Below are 19684 nucleotides of genomic sequence, written 5' to 3'. Positions count from 1 at the left end.
CATCTTGATTTTCAAGACAATTTTTAATATGCATTAAAATATCACAGAATGAAGAAGAAATGGTGTGAAAGATCAGTTTTGAATATATATGTATAAACTTTGCATAAACATAGCAACCATTAAGGTTTCGTCTTAAAGGGATAGTTCATCCCAAAAGGAAAATTCTGTCATTAATGATTGCTCTCTATGGAAATTAAAAAAAGGTGTTTTGCAGCCTGAAACTTTTGATTTCAAAGTGCAAGGTTTTGAAAATCATACAGTTAGAGTCTCTGTGTAAACTATCATTTTGACAACGTTGTCATCTGTACGCCAGAAAAGTGAAGGAAAAATGTTTCCATTTGAAACAAAGAGAGTGTTTTGAAGATCATGGCTTTGCTTTGTCCTTCAAACACTGACCAGATGGAAATCATGGTCCACGGTCACATTAGCAACAAAGTGTGAGTGTAATTAAAAGTTTTAGTGAAGTCATATTTTTGCCTTAATTGAAAAACAGTAGCTTCATCTTGAGTGACTGGCCTTTGTAAATGCCTTGATCGTTAGCAACGGGGCTGACGGTTATTACGAGTGCCAAGCAGTAAAGGACAGTTACACAATGCATGCTGTCTAAGACCTGACAATTAGATTTTAATAATCATATTCCTCACGGTAGGCAGTGAGTTGATTTATGACCCTGGAAGGCAAATGTGGATGTGCTTGTGGGGCTCATTTATTCTAATTGTTGGGGACAGAAAACTGAGCAGTGTGGCATTTCTTACTGTGTGAAACACAGGTTACTGAATGCTAAATTATTCATTTGAATATCTACGATAGAGTATGTTGGAACAAAGAAAGATGCAAAACCAACTGCTTTACCTGAGGCTACATTTGTGTACAATCATAAAATTGAACTGCATATGTCAGAGTTGCTTTGGCATCTCTCTCTCTCTCAGATCCTGGTGGGGATGTATAATTAAGAGCACATTGTTAAACTGGATTGACAAGATTTTTACATCTCTAAGGATGTTTCAATATAACCCTCCTGACATTTCTGATCATTCTGTGTGAAAGCACCCCCTGGTTTTGTCCACCATCTGAGCAAGTGTGAATATTAAAATGAGTATTAAAATGACAAGCAATGGGCTGGTGTGTTAGTGTCTCTGTCCGGGTTTAACTACTCAAGTGTGCTGCTACTCATTTGATAATTAATATGAAATCGCCACCTCAAAAATTGTTAATGAGATTGGGTTGGATACAGCTGAACTACTGTCACTAAAATGAAAATGTAATTAAGATATTATAAGGCTGAGGAAAAAGACCACTGGGAGAAATTGTTATGCTCGTTATGGCAGCTGCAGAAATAATGGTATTAAATTTAACATGAAGAGCTAGTCTTATTTAGAGATTGACAGATAATCGGTTTTATTACTGATCAATAATATAGAACTGGATTGCTCATGACGTCATAAAAAGTGAAGCCACTGTGTCACCATACTGATTTTTCCTGGTATTCACATACATCCTGTTGAATTAATAGGAAAGCGAATGATTTTATTGACAAAACATTACCCAACAAATCACTTTTTTTTTTTTTTTTCTTAGGACTCCCTGCACATTCTTAGAATACAAACGTCAATATACGGCTCTCATAGGGATGATTGCCTGCAAGGCAACATTTAAGCTGGTGGAGGCTTCACAAAAGAAGGCGAAAACATACAATTTTCATCCATAATGGGAAGAAGAATTTCTTTTTAGCTTTGGTGAAAGATAAGTGCGTATGTATGTTGTGCCACCTAAAACAAAAGTGTAAAAGATGAAAATCAGGAGCGGCACCACAACACCAACCACCTGAAATTTAAAGACAGCTACCCACCTGAGAGTGCAGTCTCTGCTAGAAAAGTTGATATGCTTTTTACAAAATCTGCTGCTCAAAATAAGGCTGCTTCTAAAGCATTTTTTTTTCACTTGTTGGCTAAAAAACAAATGTGGGACATGGATCCCACTTTGGATCGACAAGTATTAAAGGACTTGTCACTCAGTGAATATTTGTTTGATGAACCTCTAAATGTAATGGACACAGCTCAGCTTATTGTTTTTGTCAGACTGGCTTTCCAGGATTCTGTAACAAAGGAGGACTTTCTCACTCTTTTGCACGAGAGGTGAGGATATTTACAATCAGTTTAAAAAATATGTCAGTGAAAATGATATTCCCATTCATAATCTGACAGCAATTACTATAGATGGAGCGCTGGTTTTATAGCACTGTGCATTAACAGCCCTGTTTTTTCTGACATGAATTATCATTGTGCGATTCATCGTCAGCCTGTGGCTTGGAAAGTCAAGGAGTTTTCTCAAGAATGACACTGGTGGTCAAACTTGATACGAGCAAAAGCACTTCAGCATCGTTTCTTTAAGGAATTACTGCATGAGCTTGATGCTGCGTACAAAGGTCTACTACTTTATGTTGATGTTCGATGGTTGAGTCATGTGGGAAAGTGCTACAATACTTTACTGACTTGCTGAGCTTTTTTTGTCTGCAAGGAATGAGGAACCCAAGGAACTGCCAGATGATGTGTGGCTGCTGGACATGGGGTTTCTGACAGACTTGACTGCAAAACTGAATACACTCAACAATGAGCTCCAGGGAAAAGACTGTCACCTGCCCCACAAGATAAGCACAGTGAATGCATTTAAGTCTAAGCTTGGTGTTTGGATTACACTTCTAACGAACGGGATGCTAAAACTTTCCCAACCTGGAAAAAAAGTCCCAGAGCATTGAAGACAAGGATATTTTTCACCCTGAGAATTACTGTGCTCACCTGGACAAAGTGGTGACAGATTTCAAAAGGCGATTTGGTGAGTTTGATGCCATGGAATGTATTACTGCATCTGTCTCAAACCCTTTCATGCCCATTGATATAGAACAGGTTGCAGCCAAATTCCAGCAAGTATTTGCTTCGTCAAGTGGAGCTGACATGCAGATAGTTGAAAAATTACATAGAGCTGAAAGCTAGATCAAGGACAGTGATTTTTGGGGACCTGTCAACAGAGAAAATGTTCCTTTCCTCACTGCATGCGCACTGAAAGTGAGTGATCCACTTACCTGTGTGAAATGGCATTTTCACAGATGAAAATAATTAAATCAAATTACAGGAGCCACCTTACTAACAGACACCTCGCAGACTGTCTCAGACTCTAGCTATGAGCCAAACTATACAGCACTCACAGTATTCAGTCACAGCCATCAGACTGACTTGAGTGAGTAACATCACTGCAGCAGTTTTGCCTTCTGATGGCATTGTGAAAAGTGATGCTGCATGGAACTGCACTTAGCTTAATTGAGAATGTTGTTAGAATTTTGTTATTACTGTGCATTTATAAAATGCTGATGGTAGTTCCATCAGAAGCTTCAGTGAATAAGCATTTTACTGGTAACAATGGCACTTTTAACAGTTAACAATAGCACTTCATATGATCTTCTCTTGGGGTTAAAAAGGTTGTTGGCCACTGATTTAGACTGTGTCAAACACATAATACAGATTGTTTCGTTGTAAATTTGATGTTACACTGATTTTTGCTTGCTTGTAATTTTGCATAAATGTTTTATCTAGAACAGCTTGCAGTACAATAATTTTATGTACAATCCTCCCTGGAGACATATGGTGTAAAATGCCTTTCTCAAGGGCATGGTCATGACAAGTATCCCAGTATCCCATATGCCACTTCTACCTGGGATCAAATCCGTAACATTTATTTTAACAGACTGCAAACTTAACCCTTCACTTTTTTTAGTTTTATTTCATATATAACTTTGAATTATTGAATAAATTATCCACCGCCTGCATCGCTAATGGTTTCCCACATTATATTTTAATCAATGTAATGCCCAGTTCAAACTCTCCAACTGCATTGCACTATGGGACACCTGACGTGTTCATGTTCCCTAATCCATGTCTGCAGGTTTGAGCAGGAAGATTAACGCAGCAGCCCCGTTGTGCAGCACACCCCATGGCGTTGTCTTGGCAGCTGCGTTATCTTGGATGCTGTTTACCCTGAGGGAGCGATGAAGAGGATTATTTTGCTTTTTCTCACTCCCAAATCCTCTCAACAAAGGGATTTCTTCTGTAATACATCCACCAAGCAGCAGAGGGAGAAGGCCCCTACTGAGTTCCTTTAGCAACACTGCCTTGCGTGCATCAGTCATGATAGGCCAAATAATAATACAGCTAAGATTAACAAGTCCATGTGGGGATGTTTGTCAAGTGACAAGCTACATTAGCACAAGAAACCTTACTGCATTTACAGTGTCGTAGAATTGAAAAACATTTCGGTTACAAATGTTTTGTTTGTATCTCTCACTATTAAAGTTCAGACTCTGATTCTGTTCTTTAGACAGTCATAGAAAATGTTGTCTGGAGTATGTGGCAATAAAGAGGCCTTGCCATTCATGATGGAAAGTATATTTAATGAAGAGATTTTAAAAAGCAATTACATGAGGCAGCCTACTGAGCTTCTAGTCAGTTAATTGGGGGAGCTTAAGTCTGATCTATAATTTTATAACCAATAAACAGTCAAAGCAACTGATAACTGAAAATGTCAGGATAAAAATACTTGAAAGCATAATGTTTCTACCCTGTAATCATGGTAATTATGAACTCTCCTCTAGTCTTGTGAAAAAGGATGCAGTGAAAGAGAATGCAGTGTTTGATTCCAAAACTAAGTACCTTTAAACACCCAGATCTCTATGGGACTTACAAAATAATCTGCAAGAGCTCTTAAGACTGTCAGCAGTTTTGAGGCACCTACAAATAGTTTAATTGTGTGTTAAATAGTGTGTTTGTGTGTGTGCGTGCGTGTGTGTGAATGTGTATAGGTATATATATAGATGCTTAGAATTACCTGCCTAGAAATATATATTATATTATATTTGTAAAAAAATACAATTAATAATTTTTATAAATTAACTAAATTAAATAACAATAAATTAAAGTAATTAAAATTATAGTTAAAAGTTTAGTTGGAATAAAGTTTGAAATGCAAATGAGGAACACTTGCTTTTGTGAGCAGCCAATGTGCTTTTCAATGTGCATCATATAATATGCAAAAGAACAGAACAAATAAAAGATTAAGGCATATAAAATATGTTGTTTAAAACAGAAATGTGGTTATTTAGACCAAACAAATCCTTGCAGACCTGATGACTGCTTGTCTTAATTTTCATTTCATACTGTTCTTTTGGATAGTCTGTACTATATATAGTCTAAACCGATTTCTATAGTAGTAATATAATACATTCGGTAAATTAGAAAAAAAAAAAAAAAAAAAATTGGTTTGGATTTATCATAGCTTCGTTTGTGTATATGATTTTCCATCTTATCAGAAGATTCCGAATAAAATTCACAGAAGCATCATCAGCATCAAAATCTCTGGAGCTGGTATCAACAACACGAGCAGATTTCAGCAGAAAAGACTCAATGGAATAAACCGTGCCAAGGGGAGAGATGATGTAAGCTCTTATGTAATCTGCATCTGCGAGACGCACATCACAGCGCCCCCTGGAGGCCACTGCTGCCTCTCAGAGGAGTCACATTATGGACTGGATTGGATGGATACAGTGTGTCCATAATTAGGTAACAACAATTCAGCCACTGCTCCAACGTATCTCCTTAAGTTTGGTATAGCATTTTATTTCTTTGTGTAATTCTTAAGCGAATATGAATCTTTTTCAGTTGTTTTGAGACTAGTCATTTAACAATATAAGCCTAAACTACACCTCCATGATGAAATGAACTCAGCCACAGCCAGCAGCTCTGCAGGACGTTCAGGTGTATACCGATGTCAAATTGGATGTCAAACATAATGTTATGGACGTTTGTGTTCCTCTGTGTTTTAAATATCTGAAAGATTTCAGATAAGTTGTTGGCATGAAAAAAAAATACTGTATATTTGAGTTTGGTGCAACATAGATAATATTAAGTTTAAGAAAAATTCTGCAAATAATTAAATCACTATTTCATTGTTTGTGGTTCTGAAGCACATGGTCCAATCGCTGCAGCTTGAAGGCGGGGATCACAGTAGGGCCGTAGCACATGGTCCAACCAGGACAAAGATGGGTGTGGCTGTCTTTCGCTCAATCTTTCAGCACCTTGGACAGCAGCTCGCACTCGACTGCGGGAGAGATTCTGGGTGCTGGTCGAGGGTGCTCGCCTCCTCTACTCCCAAATTACTCAGAAGAAAGAAATAGAGAAGGGGATTTCACAGAAATCTTTCAGGTCGTGAAATTTCATGTCCTTTCGCGGCAGTTTCTGATCCATTTTTGACGTTGGCACGTCGCTATACGCTGCTTCTCTGCGGCGTGTCGCCTCTGCGTCTGGGATCCCAAGCATCAAGCGTTCAGCGTGAGTTTTGCCGTGTACAGCGATTGAATCTCTATAAAATACGGCAAGTAACATTCATTTTACCAAAGTCAGTTGTACTTTACTATGTTTCTGACATGCCTCCTGAGAACGTTTACTAGTTGGATGCGATACCGTCCTGCGTAAGTGCCATGAAGTTTTTTGGTTCTTCTCCAGCCTGGTTCAGGCTTTAATGCGCACTGAACCTCAACTCGTCTTTCCCACCAAATCCATCATCTTCTTTTTTGTGTTCATCAGGCTTATTTTGGAAGATGAGGTTTTTCTGCGACTTTTTGTGTACATAAAATCCTGAAAGGAAGAAGAAACGAGGAGTCTTGAATTTGTGCTGTGAAGCCGCATCATCTCCTATGCCGTTTTAACCGTCTCGACGGCACGTTTTGAGATTGTTCAAGAGAAACGTTTAAGTATAAACACAAGGATAAAGATGAAGAAGTTCCGGAAGGTTTTGGACGGGTTGACCACTTCTTCACCTGCCAATCCAGGTGGATCACCCGCGTGCGGCAGTGCGGCTGGGACCCCCAGTACGGCACCGACACCGCGGGAGCTGGAAATCCAGGAGACACTGATGTCTGAGCACTTCCAAATCTGCAAGGTGGGTGCCCCTCTCTAGCTTGTCGCAAAGGACTCGTCTGTCATTGCAGTAGAAATGTGCAGCTAGTTTTGGCCAAGAGGCCTTTGCTAATCAATGCAGCTGTTGGGGGAACTGTTGTTGATAGCGCTACAATAGAAATTGCAGTGCACCAGCAGCAGATACAAAACACACAGATACATACTGTAATGCAAAGACACCGTGAACCACAAATATGGTCCCCTTCAGATATAAGAGATAGTTCATCCAAAAAATGTAAATGATGTCATATCCTCACCCTTATGTCATTCCAAACCTATCATGACTTTCTATCCTCTGCAGAACACAAAATAAGATATTTTGAAGAGTTTTGGTAACCAAACAGTTTTGGTAACCATTGACTTAAATTACCATTTAAGGTAACCATTGACCATTGACATTTCTTAAATTATAATTTCATGTTCCACAAAAGAAAGAAAGACATACAGTTTTGGAATTATATGAATTATGACAGAATTGTTGTGTCAACTATCCTTTAAAGTTCCCAGCAGTTAAAAAAAAAAAAAAAAAAAAACCACCAGTGGTGAGATACAACCAGAACATTTGTACTGCTAGTATTTACATTTTCATCATAGTTCTGACTCTCTCTTTTAAGGGGCTCAACCACTGACAAACAATGTTTCTAGTCAAGTGTTTAAGCATTAGTATGACCATATTGAAGTGTTAAATGGATAGTCCACACAAAAATTAAAATTCTTCAGTGTTTCTCAGTCCAGCCTTTCACATCGGCAAGACCATACTGAAATGTTAAATTGATAGTTCAAATGAAAAAACAATTCTGTCATTATGTACTGACCCTCATATTGATTCAAACCTACAGGATGCTTTTTTTTTCAGTAGAACACAAAAATGGAGCTGTTAAAGACTGACAACTTCCATTCACCAATTCACTATTCATCTCCTTTAGTGGAAGAAAGTTATTTTGGAACGATGACAGTAGGCTATATACAATTTAATTTTGGGGTGAACTATCACTTTAACTTTACCCCTTTGTCAAAGAGTATAAGTTTCTAATAAGTTTCTTATTCACCAAATTTCCTCGTAATGTTTGCTGTCTATCCATCTATCTATCTATCTATCTATCTATCTATCTATCTATCTATCTATCTATCTATCTATCTATCTATCTATCTATCTATCTATCTATCTATCTGTCTATCTGTCTATCTGTCTGTCTGTCTGTCGTTATGCCTTTCTATATATAGTTCTACAGTATTCAATGCATTGGGAGTGAGATGCTCAGGATTAGGCATTCTTGGGACACAATCCTCTCCGCAGTGAAGTTAGTGACAGGGAATCGATGACATAACCGAGGCGTCTGCCGTAGTCTCCGGGCTTGTGTGAATTTTCCTGAAGCTATTTTTAGATATTTTTAGGGCCTATTGGAGCCGGTCGGGATGGCGGAAGCTGACTGCAGCGCTTCTGCCTCCACTTGAATCGGTTCGGCTCGAGCTTGAAATTTGGAGTAAACAATTCACTGTAGAGCGATCGAGGATGGACGCGTGTTTTTCTCCATCATAACAAATTAGCGGAAAAGCGGTAAGAGAAAACGAACGATACGTGCAGAAATCATAGTTTATGAAGCTGTTTGTGAATATTCCCAGCATGGCACATTCATTCACTGCCGACTGGCACGCGCCTCGTTCTCACCATGTATAGTGATGGGACCGCGGTGTTGTTGTGCTCTCCCCGGGGATTATACAGTGAGAGACTCGCGCTAATACAGACCCAACAGCCCCGAGTTACGTTTCGTTTTCACATGTTGTCAGGATACATTTCTATCTGAGGTAGTACCTGTGTCTTTGCTATTGCTATATACAAGGCCGTTTTTCTAACTTATGAATGTACCTGTTTTAATTTAAAAGATCACCCAAACAATTCGCTCACCTTAAATCAATCAAAAATGTAGATTAGTTTGTTTCTTCATCTGAACAGAATTTGAGAAAGTTAGCATTACATCACTTTGCTTAACAGTGGCTCCTCTGCAGTGAATGGGTACCGTTAGAATGCTGTCCAACCAGCTTACAAAAAACAAACAAACACTGAAGTCATGTGGATTACTTGTGGATTATTGTGATGTTTTTATCAGATGGCTGGACAGCGTTCTGACGGCACCCATTCACTGCAGAGGATCCATTGGTGAGCAAGTGACAAATGCTAAATTTTTCTAAATCTGTTCTGACGGCACCCATTCACTGCAGAGGATCCATTGGTGAGCAAGTGACAAATGCTAAATTTTTCTAAATCCCTGAGTGTTTTACTGCTGAATGAGGTAGGTCAGCTATTCAGAACAGTTTGAACCATCCCAGACTGCATAAATGTCCACTAGAAATTATTATTTTTTTCTTTCGTTCTCTGAGGCCCCAAATTTAATTCCTCATAAAATGGCCCCTTTAAATGTACATTCTTTTAAAATAGATCGCTATTTATTATATCAGTTTGTTGATGTAAAACATTGATTTTAAAAGTAACTGAATTCAAAGTGGTTTGCTCACTAAGGTGGGTTTATTCTAGTCCACACAAGCTGAACATATACTAGCTTAGAAGGAACCATGTGGCTCGTGAATATGAGATTATAATGCTGTATTTATACTTGTCAGAAGAGGGCTTGTCTGAGAACCTCACTAAGAATTGAACATTGTCTGAAATGTCTCTTTTCTTATTCAAGTAAACACACACTAAACAAAAGTAAAATTAAATTTTTCATGATACGACACCTTTAAGGTAAATGAAACATGATCTATACAAGAAAACCACATAAGCAATGGTGAATTGTATGAGTTATTATTCTAGAGACAAGTATAAAGGATCTGCCTTGTGGTCTGTCGAAGGATGTGTTCTGTGGGATGTTGACAGAGAGAGTGCTCTGGCGACTCACATCTGAAATAGACTGCCGAATACCCTCTCATGTGCTCAAGAACACTCTGTGACACCTATTTCTGGTAATGATCACTCAACTGAATCATGAGCTTTGACAACAGCTCCAGTCATGGGCTGTCATGTTTCATATGTGGTAGAATTTAGATTTCTCTCCCGCACTCTCACTTCTGTATATTCCCGGATGGATCTGGCATGCACACAGGAATAACAGAGTCAAAGGCATAGACCAAAAATAAATGTAAATGTGTATGTAACATCATAATGGCAAATGACAAAAAAACAAGGTAGATACTGAGGTATAATTCTGTTAGTCCTCTGTCAACAATGTTGGCTTCCTCCCCAGTGCTCTGAGACCGCAGTGGCAGCACAGCCTGTGCTCTAGAGCAGCCCGCTCTGTCTGCATGTATCCTCATCTCTCAACAGGAAAGCTGTGCTCACTCGACCAAAGGGAAAAAAAGGATGAATTGTATTGTATAGTCTCTATTGCTGATAGATAGATTTTTTTTTCATCATCAACACTGTTTCTAGATTCAGCAGAGTAGTAGGGCCAGATAGATGTGATAGGACAGCAAAGATCTAAAAATAAGGTATAGACATTATGAGTGCGCTTATTCCTCCTTTTTTCTCCCTTTAAAATCCTTCCCAGTAATAGTTTTATTTATATTTTATTTATAAAAAAAAATAAACAAAGAAATGCAGTGGATATAGAAAAAGAATCACCCCCCTTTTAAAACAATCACATTTTGTTGCTTTGCAGACTGAAATAAAGAAGGACACAGTTTTTGGTTTATCCAGCTGTATTTACTCAGTGCAACTTATAACATCTAAATGAAAGATATAACACAAACATGTCAGAAAAAAATAAATAAAAAGAAGAATCACAGAGTTGGAAAAAGGATCACCGTCCTAAAAATGATTTGTAAACTCAATCAGGAGAACCACAGTGAAATCTATTATTAAGTGGAGGGTATCTGATACAACACAGACCCTCCCCGGATCAGGACATCGCTCCAAACTGGATGAAAGAGCCAGAAGGAAACTGGTCAGAGAGGCTACCGAGAGGCCTACAGCAACTCTGAAGCAGTTGCAGGAATTTATGACCAAGAGTGGTCATTGTGTGCATGTGACAACAATATCACAAATTCTCCACAAATGTGGCTTGTATGGGAGGACTGCAAGAAAAAAGACACACCTCTAGAAAGGCCGCATGCAGTCACGACTGAGCTTTGCCAAAACACACCTTGAAGATTCTGAGTCAGGTGAGACTAAAATTGAATTATTTGGCCTTGACATCTAACTATATGTCTGGCCGAAATCCAGTACAGCTCACCATTCAAATAACAGCATTCCTCCAGTGAATTATTTGGCCTTGACATCTAACTATATGTCTGGCAGAAATCCAGTACAGCTCACCATTCAAATCTGCTTTTAACTCCCTGTTAAAAGCACGTTTTTGACCCTGCTGGGTCTTCTTCAGGCCTTTTTTGCCTTTTATGTTAAAAGCAGTGTTGCGGACATTTTTTTCTTTTCATTTTAGTAGTTTCTTTTGTCCTGTACCTGTTAGAAAGTGGGATGTGCACACAATTACTTGTTTAACATAATAAGGTTTACCTTCCAACATGACAATGACCCAAAGCACACAGCAAAACTGAGTACACAGTGGTTGAAGGAGAAAAAGGTGAATGTCCTTGCATGTCCTAGTCAGAGCCCAGACTTAAACCCCACTGAAATTCGGTGGATGGATTTGAAGATTGCAGTCCACAAACGCTCACCATTAAATTTAACTGAACTTGGGCAGGTCTGCAAAGAAGAGTGGGCAAATATTGCAAAGTCTGATGTGCAAAGTTAGTAGAGACAGAGACATATCCCAACAGACTAAAGGCTGTAATTAAAGCAAAAGGTGGTTCAACAAAATACTGGCACAAGGGGGTGATCCTTTTTCCAGCTCAGTGATTGCGTTTTTTTATTTTTTCCTCTGACATGTTGGGGTTATATCTTTCACTTGGATGTTGATGTTTAAATTGCACTAAATAAATACAGTTGGATAAAACAAAAAATGTGTCCGTCTTCCTTTCAGGCTGCTAAGCAACAAAATGTGATTATTTCTTTTCTTTTCTATGCCCACTGTGAATGGTAGCGTGAAAGTTTTTTTTACCTTGTTTATTCTTAGAATACTATTTATCAAATATATTGTAATATTTTAGAAAAGCAAAATATAGTCACCGATACATTAAGGAAAAAATCTAATTAAATATTATTACTTTTTTCAGCAAGAATGCATTAAAATGTATGAATTGTATTCATCAAATAATTCCGGAAATAAAATATAAAATTAGTTTTATTAAGCAACAACTGTTGTGATAATATTAACATTGATAATAATAAGAAATTGGCTGCAAAAAAAAAAAAAAAAAAAACATCTTTCCATCACAGGAATAAATTACATTTACATTTTATTTATTTTTTTACAATAGAAAACTGCAATTTATTTAAACTGCATTTAAAATCGGAATAATATTTCACTATATTACTTTTTGTACGCTATTTTTGATCAGATAAATGCAGCCTTGGTGAGAATTAGAGACTTCTTTCATTGTATCTCGAAGATCCTCACAGTAGATTTTCCCATTGAAGGGTCTGAGCATCCAGAACAGTTATATCGCACTCTCTATCCGAGAGAGGAATGACATCTAAAGATGTGTGTAGTAGTGACATGTAGCAGTGACTCGTATAGAGTTTCCTGTCAGTGTTGTTTGAACCATCTTTTCTTTCACTCTCCCTTACCTTTTCTCTTTATCTCCTTATTTTTTTACATCTGCTGAATTGAATGATTTCATATGGTGGCACTTGTTTGAACCTGATTGTTATTTCTTTCCATCATTCATACTCTGTGCTGTCTCTCCAGTGGCTGAGCAGTGCTAAGATAGTTAATACTCCAAACAGCTCTTGTAATCACCCATAAATGAATAGCCCTATTCAGTCAATCTATATCCTTGAAACCTTTTTCCACTCCACTTCTTTGATCCCCCTTCATTTTCTCTTGTTGTTTAGTGACTCACACAGAGGATTTTGTGTATTTTTGTGTTTGTTTTGATGTTAAGAACTAAATAAAAAAAACATTGCTAGCTGCTATTACATAAAATGATAGATTTATCTGATGTATTTAACATGATGCATTTAAACTGCTACATTTTCAGATTTAAACAAATTTCAAGGACTGTTGCCACCTAAAAGTAAAACCTATAAAAGCTTATTGTTTGTAATTAATAAAATATGGCAGTATTTAAAAGCTTATTAAAAGCAATATTTTGTTATTTGCAGTTATTATTGTTATTTTTAACAACAACAATAATAATAATAACAATAACTATACAGTGCATAGTAAATAATACAAATTATGAGATACAATACAAATCAAAATTACAAGAAATACAAGAAAAAGTCACACTGTGATATATAGTCACAAAACATAAAGTCACATTGTGAGATGTAATGTTGCAATTATGAGAAATAATGTTGCAAGTGGGAGATATAAAGTAGTAGAAGCGTAAACAGATTTCCTAGATTTCTGACAGATTTCTGACAGGCTTGATAACCGTAACATGTATATTGACAGTGAAAGTGAAAGAGACAAACGTCTGGCTCGAATTGTGCGATTGCCTCAAATGCCATCCAGTGCTCAATTAAGAAGTTGTTGCCTCACCTCGATGTCAACCTCACTGCCAAAATTCATCAATATTTGTTTCAAGTCAGTGATGATATCACACCCGACAGATGCGTTCATTTGTGATTGGCGTCCTTCCATAGCCTCCCTTTCTGATTCAGCATTGAACAATCTCTCTCTCTGGATAGGTGAGGGATAGCTGATACGTCTGTAGAAAGGAAATCCAGTTAGGCACATGCACATGCACGCTCAAGTACACAATGGCTTGTAAGCTCAGTAATTGCATTTTAACTCTCGATCTTAGCGCAGCTTGATGCCCGCAGCATAAACAGCAGCAGGGCTCAAACAAACTGCGCCTACAAATTCCGTTCAAGTGACATTTAGATATTATACGTATACAGCAGCTCTGAGAAAAACTAGATGGATAGACGGACGAATTACCAGTATTGTTGGCATTCAAAGAACAAATACTCTCAATTAACCTTCATGTTGTGCTGTGTTTGTTTTTAATCTCTTGGTATTTTTGACTGGATTTTGTCTGATTGTTTTTGTTTCTGTCATATTCTGTTGTGTGTGTACAGGATGATGGTTTGGTTTGTAATTGATTGGTGACAGAACTGCTTTTAAAGTGAGCTGTTTGCCCTCATGTGGCTTCACCGGGGCGATGGCACACTTACTGACCCAATAAAAGAGCCTCATTTCTCTTATCTGGTATCAGCCCCCCTCCCTCCTACCCAGCCACCACTCAGTTCTTTCTGTCTTCCTCCTGTTCACTCAATTGTTTTAACGTTATATGTTGGATTTGAGGCTTAATGCCATTTCAGGCTGACTGAACCAGATTTCTTATAGACAGTAGTTAGACAGTGAATCCTGCTCTGTTTGTTTTATTCTTTCCTTATTTGTAGACATCTTCCTTATTTTAAAGGAAATTTCTTCTCGAAATGATACTGTATAACCGTGTGTCTTGGGGTTACAGCTTATAAATGTGGGTGAGGTTTTCCTTACATTATGGGGATTAGATGAATAATTAGGGGATGGGCGGATGAGAAAAATTACATTATAAATATGCTTAATAATGTTTTCATGCAAATGTAAAAATACAAAAAAATGTTTGTAAGCTGAACAAAATGTTACTTTGAAATTAATTTACTTTGAAACTATTTTCACTCAGAAATTGGCAATAAATGTTTGAAATAATTACAAAGAAACAGCAAATAATACATTGAATTAAACATGACATTTTCAAGAAATAACACATATATACACACACATATATATAAAAATTTTATTTTAGAGGGTGAAATAATATATATATATATATATATATATATATATATATATATATATATATATATATATATATATATATATATATATATATATTCAATTTGAAATAAATATATTTCCTTAAGCCACATTTATTTTTGTATTTATTTCTTTATTTATTTGCTTGCTAGAAATCTTTCTTTCTCCTCTCATCCCTTTTCCTTGTCCTTTTTCTAACCCTATGGATGCATTCTGAGTCAGATTGCATTCATAGTTCAAGCTTTTTGTGTGTTACTGCTTTGTGTTTTTGCTTCTATACCTTAACGTTTTCTACATTCTGAAGAGTGTTTGTTATTTATATTATTTTTTTTTTTTGCCAAAGAAACTTACATTGGACTTATTACAGGCATGGTCCCCAGCCTACTATTACAGGCATGGTCCTGCTTGAGCAGCCTGGGGTTAATCAGTCACCAAATAACACATCTTTGAAAGAGCAACCTCTAAGCAATAAATCTATCCTCTGGGATTGCAGGGATTACACCTTAGACCCCGGAATGAAGCAACACAGTGACCTACACCCTGCCTTAGTCTCATTCTCAGATAGACCACCCACAAAACGTTCATGGACTGGCTGATGTCTATTGCACAAAAAGAGCTTGGATGAAAACAAAATTGGCAATTTGAATATGATTGGCTGGCATCTGTGTAATTTTGACTAAGAAATAATTGCAGGATTTGTTGAAGTTTGGGAGTTTTAATTTATGTCACTGTTTTAGGCAGTTAGTAGTGAATGTATCAGATTAGTTTCAGAGTTATTTACATTTACATTGATTCATTTAGCAGATGCTTTTAATCAAAGCGACTTGCAAATGAGGAGTGCAACATAAGCAATTAATTCAAAGGAGACGTAAAAATGGAATGCAAAGTACCAAAGTTATTTATTTTATTTTATTTTATTTTATTTTATTTTATTTTATTTTATTTTATTTTATTTTATTTTATTTTATTTTATTTTATTTTATTTTATTTTATTTTATTTTATTTTATTTAGATAGTTACATTTACATTTAGTCTGTAACAGTGTTCCTGTAATAATATGCTGTAGGTAAAAGTGCCTACTTTAGAAAGTGCTTATGTAACTTTATGTAACACTAGACCTGCCCCTATTCCTATCAGACACATCTGTCTGTGTTATTACATCAAACACAAGAGCTAGTATGGTATTTGTTGCTGATCATAAGTTTGAAACTGAGATTTTAAGATTGAATATGACCCTCAATTTGAGCAGAAATCTCAGGCATTAAATGTTCAAAAGTTACTCAAAAGTTCAGTTGTTTCCTTTCTGGCTGAAGGATTGAGAGGATGTAGCTCTAGCTTCATGCACATGAGTCATACGCCACAAAGTGCCAATCTGGAAGCTTCTCTTCCTGAATCATGTACGGATAGATTGTGGGATATTAAAGGCATAGAGCTTATCAGGGAACAGCAGTATGAGTGTTTTCACCATATGTACCAGGCAGCTCTGAGAGATTTGCTACATATGACCGCAGAAGTTTACTAGAGCAATGTGCAGAAGGCATTTATTCTTTTTTTAAGTTATGAAATTTTGGAAAAATGAAAAGACAAAAGTTGAGAAAGAAGCTGGTAATGTGTGTTGACTTTTAGAATAGCAAAACAGTACAAAAATCTATGACATTTTATTTGCATAATTGCACACACACACACACACACACGCACGCACACACACACACACACACACAGACACACACACACACACACACACACACACACACACACACACACACACACACACACACACACACATCTTTATATCTCTATCTCTATCTATATCTATACTGTATATGCTCTGACATAAACAGATGATATTACAAACTATCAGTTTGTGTGTGCAAAAGGCATCTACTATGTGTGTAGCATTAATAGTTCCCTCAATACATTTTTAATACATCCTGCATTAGTAATGATTTCAACAGACATTTATATAGTGCGTCTTTTGCTTACACTGTGTTATATTGCATTGCAGCAATGGATCAATGCTGTGTCGTTGTATAAATAAAGTGTGTGAGAGAGAAGGGATTATATGTATATATGTATATGAATGGATCTGATGTCGACAGGGAGAACGTATGACAATACCTGTTGTATCGCTAAAACGATAACGTGCGATGTGTGTGAATGCTTGTGAGAGAAACAGCGCACGAGTTACAGCGAGATCTGCAGTCTTAGGCACAGAGCGGTGGATGGGAGCACTGGATGTGTGGTCTATTTTTAGATTGGGGTCTAGACTCGCCCGCCCTCCCCTCTGAAAGAAGAAGCTGAGTGAATGAGCGAGAAAGAGAGTTCATTGTTGTGTGTGTTGGAATATTTGTAGCAATGGAGAAAGAGTGGTTTGAAATGTAATTAGATAGCGATAGATAGAGCTAGAGGGAGCGAGAGAGACCCTTGCTCAATGTTCTGGAGAGTTCTATGACATCAGTGCTGCTCCAGGTCTCTTTACTGTATGCTGCTCTCTTCCTTCCTGTGCCTTTCCAGTGCAGAATTAAACACGTTGTCGACTACGAACTGAAAACCAAAATTGAAGGCAAAGGCCAGAGATATAGAAAGGGTGAGGAAAAGAGCAAAAAAATGGATCTTCTGGCAATGAAATATGGATTAGACTTTAAAGATTGGGGCCAGTAGATGTATTTTTCATCCTCTCTCTGTACTATGTATATTTAATGCCAAATGACTCTCTTTGAGGGCTGTATGGGGCCTGTTTGCATTAATACGGGGAGGTTTCAGGGGCTCCACGTCTCCTTCCTGCCACAGGTCGCATCACCCTGCTGGGACAGACAGGAGGTCAGCGCCCCCTTGTGTGTCAACCTCTTCTCCAGCCCATGATTAAAGGCTGCAGAGCTGCCAAACCCAGACCACCCACCATGACTCCAGCTGCGGGAGTCGGGTGTGTGTGTGAGTGTCTGTGTGTGAGGAATATTCTGCGCTGTTTTCAACCTAATGTCTGCGTACCGCATCTGTATCATGCTGTCGATTAACAAAGACAATGATTTTAACTTAGCTTTGAGTGTGTTTAAATGAACGGGAAATATTTAAAGTAGTATATAGAAGGCATATGATGTTTTGTTAAGTCTCCAATAAATACATTTTATTAAGGCTACAATAAATTGATGTTACAATAAATTGATAACATATATGCTCCATATATCCATATGTACAGACTACTTTAATCATACTTTCATGAAGCTTTATTTTATAGTTAAAAAAAAAAAAAAAAAAAAAAACCTTTTTGGTTGATTAAATGAAGTATTTTTATATTTTGGGTCTGTCCATTTATGGCATTTATGGTCAAAACAGTGTATTTCCTAAGTGTAATTCATATAAACACATTTCCTATTTGTTTTTATACAGAGAGGAAGTGAATTGAAATTATTATTCTGTGTGGTCATTGATAGTGTGCCACAGATCCAGTTCTTAATGGTTACTCCGCCTTTCCTTACTAGCATGAGCTGATGCAGAAAACCCATAAAAGCATTCAGTCACATAGTCCCTATTAAAACATTTACACAGTACAAAATGTCACAAAGCCACAGTTCCAAAAACCATATGGGGCATTATTAATGTAGAGATTTATATTTCTATCACAGAATCGCATCAGTTACTGACAGAAGTATGGGTTGAAAGAAGACCAGCAGCATTACTGGAAATATTTAATTCCTTTGTGCATTATATAGCAAACTGTAAGACAGAGGGATAGACAGATATGCACAGCATGTGGAAGCTGAAATAGCCCGTATGAATGACTTGGAGAAATTTGGAGAGCGGGGGGTGGGGAGGAGGATCATTTCAGATTTTCTCCTTGGTTGGCACAATAGCATTTTACCTCATGCTCACACACACAGCATATGTGGTTCTGGCCTGACAACCCTTTTCAGGATTGTTACTCTTAGACATGTGGTGTGAAAGATAGTTAATCATGGGTAGAAGCTACTAAAGAAGTAAATGAGATAAATACAATTCAAAAGTTTGGGTTTTAAATTGAGATTTTTATGTTTTTGAACTCTTATGCTCAGCAGAGCTGCAATTGTTTGATCAAAAACAGTAAAAACTATATTGTGAAATAATATTACAATTTAAAATAATTTTTATATTTGAATATATTTTAAAATGTAATTTGTTTACTGTGATGGCAAAGCTGATTTTTTTTAGCAGTCATTACTCCAGTCTTCAGAAATCATTCTAATATGCTGATTTGGTGCTCGAGAAATATTTATTACTATCAGTGTTAAAAACAACTTCTTAATATTTTTGTGGAAACCTTGGAAAAATTAAATGTAAAAGTATTTAATTTCAAAATTCAATTTAATGCCCTTAATACCCTTTTGCTGAACAAAAGTGTCTAATTTCTAAAATAAAAAATAATTAAATTTAAATTAAATTAAATTAAATTAAATTAAATAAAAAATAAAAAATATTGCTGACCCTAAACTTCTACAAAATAGTGTAAGTATGTAAATGATCACAATAATTTTTTTTTTTTTTCTGACTGTTGTTTACCATTGGTCTTCCATATAGCATACATTTAGGTTATGATAAACAGTTAAACATGTAAGCTAGCATTTTGTAACATTTATAAATGTATGTACTCTCACTTTTGATCAATTTAATGCATCTTTGTGGAAAGGTTTAATAATAAAAAAAAAGAGTAAAAAAATCTGACTGACCCCAAACTTAAAAAAAAAAAAAAAATTGGTTTGCTTCATGCAAACACTTAGATGTACAGTTTGCCCCCCAAACATTATATTCCGTCATCATTTACTCACCCTCATGTCGTTCCAA

General features: G+C 36.8%; 1 protein-coding gene across 10 annotated transcripts in view; it reads left to right on the top strand.

The window, feature by feature from the left end:
- Nucleotides 1-6107: 6107 nt before the first annotated feature.
- The window catches only part of LOC109082037 (syntaxin-binding protein 5-like), a 130632-nt gene continuing 117055 nt past the window's right edge, over nucleotides 6108-19684 (top strand). For 5 of the 10 annotated variants that reach the window (XM_042763759.1, XM_042763760.1, XM_042763758.1 and 2 more), the window contains exon 1: nucleotides 6109-6984. In XM_042763759.1, coding sequence (XP_042619693.1) covers nucleotides 6817-6984 — 168 coding nt within the window. In that variant the 5' untranslated portion in view covers nucleotides 6109-6816. Of the gene's footprint in view, nucleotides 6985-19684 lie in introns of all 10 variants that reach the window. The other 5 variants (XM_042763764.1, XM_042763762.1, XM_042763763.1 and 2 more) reach the window with 2 other exon arrangements.

The sequence above is a fragment of the Cyprinus carpio genome, chromosome A9 (assembly GCF_018340385.1).
Source record: "Cyprinus carpio isolate SPL01 chromosome A9, ASM1834038v1, whole genome shotgun sequence".
Lineage (NCBI taxonomy): Eukaryota > Metazoa > Chordata > Actinopteri > Cypriniformes > Cyprinidae > Cyprinus > Cyprinus carpio.
Note: the sequence above shows the minus strand (reverse complement) of the source record. Positions and strands in the feature narration are given on the sequence as shown.